General features: G+C 46.5%; 1 protein-coding gene across 1 annotated transcript in view; it reads right to left on the bottom strand.

The window, feature by feature from the left end:
• Positions 1–4877: 4877 nt before the first annotated feature.
• The window catches only part of Cnnm1 (cyclin and CBS domain divalent metal cation transport mediator 1), a 45463-nt gene continuing 43521 nt past the window's right edge, over positions 4878–6819 (bottom strand). Inside the window, exons 11-12 of the mRNA XM_013017683.1 lie at positions 5922–6023; positions 4878–4960 (exon numbers count right to left, since the gene is read on the bottom strand). Of these exons, the coding sequence (XP_012873137.1) occupies positions 4881–4960; positions 5922–6023 (182 nt within the window). The 3' untranslated portion in view covers positions 4878–4880. The remainder of the gene's footprint in view (positions 4961–5921; positions 6024–6819) is intronic.

Raw genomic sequence — 6819 nt, 5'->3', positions numbered from 1 at the left:
TATTTGGAGATAAGAGTCTCATGGACTTTCCTGCCTGGGCTGGCTTTGAACTGTGATCCTCAGATCTCAGCCTCCTGAGTAGCTAGGATTACAGGTATGAGCCACCGGGCTTGTCTTACATTTCTTAAAAAAATGACTTCATGAACTCATGAAGTTATGAGTTGGAGGGCCTCCTAGTCTGTTGGAGCAATCATAGCCATTTAAACATAGATCACAATTTCCAAACACCCCCAGAGATTCTCCAAGTGGTGGGTTTTGGTGGGGTTGCTTAAAACAAAAGGGTGATTACTTGGGAGTTGCACAATATTTTAAAACAGCATCTTCCCTTCTGAAGGACTCTGAGTTATTAAATCCTCTAGTCTTATAAGATGAACGAATCTTAGACATCACCAAGGCCAGCCACTCCCCTACTGAGAGTTTCTCCAGATTGTCTCCAACTCCTCCCTCTCAACTGGGGTGGTTGTGACAAATGCTTTCTATCCTTGGTGAGGTATCCCATTCTATTGGTAGGGTTCCTTCATTAAAAAATATCTTTTACCTTGAGCTACAATGTGATCTACATGTGTCTGGTTCCCTTTACTCTTCCCATTTCACTTCTAACCAGATAGGAAATACAGGGACTAAATGCAGATGACCTGTGTACTATATGAAAGTATGTGCTGCAATCTTTGTTTATGCTTGCTCATGTGAACCCTGCTCCACTGTCTTCAGTTACCACATATCCTTTATCATCTCAGGCCTTCCGTGTGCAGGTGTGTGACTGGGCTGGTGGGTGGGGGCGGAGTCCTGCCATCTCATTTCCTCCATATTGTTACTCTCCTTCTGACTTAAAGATGCTTGTCAGTAAAGATGGCAGTCAACAGAGAAGCCATGTGAGTCCCGCTTTTGTCATTTCCCAAATATATCTTTAAACCATTGCTCTCCACAGGGACAAGGGTACCTCTGCTGGGGCAAAGCTTGGTTCTTAGGGGCAAAACCAATCTTGATAGAGTAAATCACCTGTAGCCTGGCAAGGTATAATCTTATCTGACAAAATCTTAGTTTTTAAATTCTCTTGTTAGAATTTCATTTTTCTCTAGGAGAGAAAAGACCATTAAACATTAGGAAAGAATGGGTTTTGTTTTTTGTTTTCCAGTACTGGGGACTGAACTCTGGGCCTTGGTGCTTTTTAGGCAGGTACTGTACCACTTGATCTAGGACGTCAGCACCTTTCTACATTGGCTAATTTCAAGATAAGAGGCTCATTTTATGCCCAGGCTAGCCTAGACTGCGGTCCCTCTCCTTGTGCTGCTCGGTCACTGGGGATGACAGGAGTCCACCACTGTGTCCAGCTATTGGTTGAGATGAAGACGTGAGAACTTTCCTGTCTGGGCTGGCCTTGAACTGTGATTCCCTGATCTTTACTTCCCAGGTAGCTAGGATTAGACTTGAGCTACTGCATTGGGTTGAAATAAATTATTTTAGCATTAAAGCAGTGGACTAGGTTTTTGGCTTTTTTGTGTCCTTACCTGATTTTGGTCAGTGTGTGTCTCCTTCTGTCTGTGGCTCTGGAAGTCTGAGGAGGGCTGGACTTTTAGTGCTTGTCATGTGCCATTGCATGTGGATTTCTGAGGCAGGACACTCAAAGCTCCAGGTTCTGGCAGTTCCTGATTGGGAAACTTTGAGCAAGTTGGCCAACCTCTCAAGTAACACCTTCATGATGGTTTTGAGAAAGAAATGACCTAATAGAATTTTAGCATAATAGTTGCTGCAATTACCTGTAATGAAAAGAATACTTCCGCTGAGCCTCCTGGGAAGAATGTGAAGTTGTTCTGGCCTTGGCCACTCATCATCCTATTTGCGGGTTTTAAAAATGAATAGTATCAGATTCCAACTTTCCTTCCACAAAGACATTCAGTGCCCCACACACCTCGCCGCCTCCTGCATTGCTTTACAGCTCATCATCCTTAGGCCTGGCCCCCTCTCCTGGTTTTCCCCAAGACTTTGGTTTAAACTGCTAGAGTCCTGCTACCCCGATTTCCTTCCAAAGGGTCTCCAGAAGGGAGCCATGTGACCATCACATAGACTCTGGGTTTGTCTGGGTCTGGTCCTCAAGATCTTGAACTTGGAAGGCTCCCAACATAGTCCTGCACCTATCACGTGGCCTCTGCGAATGCCAACCTTCTCACTATCCTCAGCACCCTCCCCTTGTCTCTTATTTGCCCTTGGGTTCTTCCTTCCTCTGCTGGCATTCACTCTTACAAAAGCAGAACCTTCTGGGCTCCAAAGTCACCTGTCACCTGACTTCAGTCTCACACCTGGAGAGGCGGACCCTCTAGGCAGGTGCACTCCAGGTAAAGTATTTACAAAGGTATGTAGTCCAACTTGCTTCTCAAATGCTAACACTTTGGAGCCCCAACATTTCCAAGGAAAACAGCCACATTCCAGGAAAGGAATTTTTCATTTTATTTCAAAAGTATTTATAATTTATTGAGCCTTTCATAAATGTTTTATTTTAAAATTAGTTTTAAACTTTTTTTTTTTAACCTGAAGAAAATCAGAGTCAGGGACAGGGGAAGGGAGGGGTGGTGACAGGCTCATTGGGGTTTTGCAGGGGGATGGATGGAATGGGACAGCAGTGGCCTGAACCTGGCAGCCTAAGGGGGAAATGACAAGGAGCCTAGCCAGGCAAGCTGTACCTTGGGCCAGTGACTAGCTTGGCAAGAAGCCTGTAGGATGGCAGTTCTTGCTCAAAACTCACCACCTACTGGTCTGAGTCTGAGGCACCTAGCACTGAGGTGGTAACTATTTCTACCAGGCAAGAGCAGGTGTGTGTGTGTGTGTGTGTGTGTGTGTGTGTGTGTGTGGAGGGGGAGGATGGTGGCTGAGGAGGTAGCTAGGAGAACACATGCACGACAGCTGAGCCTCAGATTGGCCAGGCCAGGGGGTTGTGGGAGCCAGTGACACATTGCTGGCAGAGGTCTCTCTAGCTCCAGTCCTTCCTCCCATGGTGTGCCGGGTTCTCCTGACCACAGCACCTGCTCTGGGTTGGTGGGGATGAGGCCAACATTGTATGGGGTATAGGTTGTAGAATACTCTAGGTGTGCCAAGAATTTGAGGACTCACTTCTTGGTGCCAGCCTTCCCCATTCAAGAGGGGCATTTGGCCACTTAAGACTAACTTACTTCATAATGCTCAGAATTCACTCTGCATTGCAGAAACACTGGGCTAAAAGTTCCACTATTTTAAATAGTGTTTTGCTTCTTTTTTTTTTTAAACCCTTTGTGGGTCTGAGGACTTTGAGAATCGTAGGAAAGTTTAACTCTGGAAAATATACAAGAACACATATACTAAATTGTGACACTTTTAAGGGTTTCACAGACTCATAGACCCGCTGAAGTCTGACTATGACCTCCTGGGATACTGGACCCCAGGTTCATAACCCCTGAGTTAAAAGTTCCAGTGGGCAAGCATTTTTCTTTGTAGTGCAAATAACCCAGAGGAAAGATCAATCACCTACTACCTTGTGGTTGACTGGGTGTAGAAGGACAGTGATGGTTTTGGAAGAAATGGAGGGAAGCCTATATGATATTTGCCACAGGGAGAAATTTGGAAGTAGTTTGCAGATTCAGCAGGCACCACTGGATCACTGGGTATGGGATAGGGGGAGGAATATCTAAGGGGTAAGAAAAAAAAACAAACCCAAAGACCAACTTAGTTCTACATTTTCCTTTAGACTGGCTGCAATCTGAACATTTCATTCTTGGAAGTCAGCATGTGCAGTCATTTTGCCATCTTGTGGTTGTGCCTGGGATTGCACCTGCCCTAACCTCCAGGAGAAGGCTAGTAGATTCTTAGGATAAAGTACTTAGCTGACCACCTGGGGGGCGGTGGTGGTAGTAAGTGGTGGAGGTGGGGAAGGGGCGTGGTCAATGAAAAGAGCGATTCTTCAATGTTCCTGAAGAACACACAATGACGTTCCTTGAGAATACATGTCTTTCCTGACTGAGCTGGGCACTCTTTGGTTTGTCATGGCTAAATCCACTTTAACAGCTTAAGACTTTTCCTTATAATTTTTTTTTTGTCTTTTCTCTTTTGCTTTGCTTTGCTTTTCACTTAAAACTTGAAGTTCCACTTCTGGCTCCTGACTAGGTTCTCTGACTCCTACTCCTCTTCTTGCAGAACAGATTTATCGATTACTTCATGACTGCTAGCTGGGAGCCAAAACCAATACATCCCTGGGGAAAAAGAACACCAGTGACTTGAGGCTCCATCCCACATTCTTTCCAGTGCTGAATCTCACTTCCCCAGGCTGCCAAAGCCCTTACTAACAGGGAACCAGTCACCAATGGCTTCTTTGCTGTGATGCCAAACATGGGCCAGCTCAACTGCACCCGACACTGTAAAGTTCTGGACGAGTTCTTGGTCCGTCTCTTGGAACCCATCTTCATACCTATTATACCAGCCTCTCCTGTGCCTGTCTACCATGCTACCTTCGGAGCCAGGCTAAGCATGAACTATGACAGAAAGGTTATCACATTGTTCTCGAGGGCAGAATGGTGAGTTCCAGGACATGAGTCTCTAGGGCGCTGGGGCCCCTAAAGAACAAAAATGAGTCTCATGTGTCCCAGAGTGGCAATGTCAGCTTGGGCTTCTCTCTTTTCCAGCCCCAGACTGTGCTGTGGACATGACCAGGAGATGGCCACGGCAAGACTCTGAGTTGAACTGGAGGCGACCAGGGGGAAAACAATCTGCCAAACTGACAGCTAGGGATGAAGAGGTGGAAAGGAAGGCAGAGTGCTCTGTCACCTGTGGGAGGCCTTGGGGAGGAAAGCAGATGCTGAGAGGGTGGGACCTCCCCCAAAGCCCTGGACTCTCACACACCCAGCCAGTTCGCCTGGTCATGTGATCAGAGGCCTTAAATTGGAGTTTTCCTCGGAAGTTCTCTCTCCATCTGCTGACCTTTTCCGTTTTCGACCACCTGCAAAACATGAGTTGGTATCAGCCCGTAGGACTGAGAGGACATGGACACCCTCTCAGCAAGCTGATTTCTCTTCAAAACAGCAGCAGAAATGGAGGCAAAGACCTGGGCTGCTGGGCTCAGCGGCCGTCTGCTGTTCATGTAGTAGATTTACCTCCTGAAGCATCTTCCACAGAAGATGACACCTTGAGAGGCCACAAACTCAGGCTAATGCCTACATAAAAACTTCTTAGTGGGAATTGAGTAAAACCTGTGGAATGCCTTAGGAACAGGCTGTCTCCGGAGGGCCCCAGGCCCACCGGCTGCCTGATACCCCAAGTAATGACCAGACTTGTAGTCATTAGCATGCCAGGGTAGGTGGGCAGAGCTGGGTGCCATTCCTGGGGATTCTGAAATAACCTCCCTTCTCCACTGGGACAGATGACAGTAGTTACATCATTTTCCTAAGGATATGGAGCCATCTGTTTCCCTCTCTCCTGTTTCCAGGAAGGAATATTTTCACCTTTGCTTTCTGCCATACTACACCTAAGGAGGATTTTGTTTTCTCTTTTATGGAGTCCCTTGGATACATTTTTTTTCAAAAGGTCAAATGGTAAAGATTATAAAAGGTTTTGTAGGCTACAAGGTCTCTCTGTCAAACTGCTCATCAATATCTTTGAGGTCACAAATCACAAATGGATTTACAGCCTGTTAAATCTTTACTTATAGTAAAAGGTGGAGGAGGGAGGTCAAAATCTGACCCCAGGGCCAGGACAAATTTGCAGACTCCTTTCCTAGAGGATCACCCACTGAGCGACACAAATCCAAGGGTGCAGTACTGGCTGAAGCCCTACTGTGCAACTGAACCTCATTAGGGTTTCCCCAAAGGAGCCAGCAGCTCTTGCCCTGGAGAAAGATCCCGGTGTGTTGCCATTCCTAGTAACTGGGGGAGGGACTCAGGACTGGGGGAGGAGCTACTCACTCAAGGTTCTCAGCAGCTTCTTGCCCATGGTTTCCTCAAAGTCACTACTGCAAGGGCTGGTCTCTGGATCCAGGCTGATAGGACAACACTCAGGGTCTGATGCTGAGAGAAAGGGGAAGGAGAACAAACACAGGCTTTTCAACCCACACACCCAGGGATCCAGGCAGGGAGCCGGATTCTGCCTGAGGTCTCTCAGCTAGTGAAAGTCAAGTAGAGAACTGAGTCAGGACAGGAAAGATAAAGGAGAAATCCCCAGGAAGGGGTCATGTCTATGAGTTAGTAAGAAACATTTTTTTGTGTGTGTTCCAAAGAACAGGAGTAGGAATCCAATAGTCCACGCAAAGGCAGAAACAATTTCCTTTTAGATTTTTTTTTTTTTAGGATGAAAGAACTATGTTCTCCATTCATATCTCTGCCTGGAATTGGCGGGGATGTCTCCTTGCTCTGCATGGGAAACCACAGGGCTCAGTAATAATTGGGCAGATTCCAGAAGGAATATACCAAGCCTCAATATACCAATGCCTTAAGAATTTTACATGGGGAGGCTGAGTGTTCATAACAGTGTTTGGCTAGGGGTGTTATGTGAGGCGGGTGGACTAGACGCTCTGTAAGCTACCTTCGTCCTTTACTGCATTTTCCTAGCCACATATTTTAGTTACTACATGGGCTTTTTGAGGGAGAAAAAGAGCATATCAGTTCTAAGTGTAAGCCCTAGACTGGTGACTATGTATGTCCCAGATTTTCTGGGCTAGCTAACACATGCAAACATCTCTCCTTGACTTTACAAACCTACAAGCCTTTCTAGTTCTTTTTTTTTTTTTTTCGGGTCTGGTCGTGGGGCCTGAACTCTGGGCCTGGGCGCTGTCCCTCTGTCCCTCAGCTCTTCAGCTCAAGGATA

Source organism: Dipodomys ordii, unplaced genomic scaffold (genome assembly GCF_000151885.1).
Source record: "Dipodomys ordii isolate 6190 unplaced genomic scaffold, Dord_2.0 Scaffold36, whole genome shotgun sequence".
Taxonomy (NCBI): Eukaryota; Metazoa; Chordata; class Mammalia; order Rodentia; family Heteromyidae; genus Dipodomys; species Dipodomys ordii.
The sequence above is the reverse complement of the archived record's forward strand: the minus strand, read 5'-3'. Positions and strand labels throughout refer to the sequence as shown.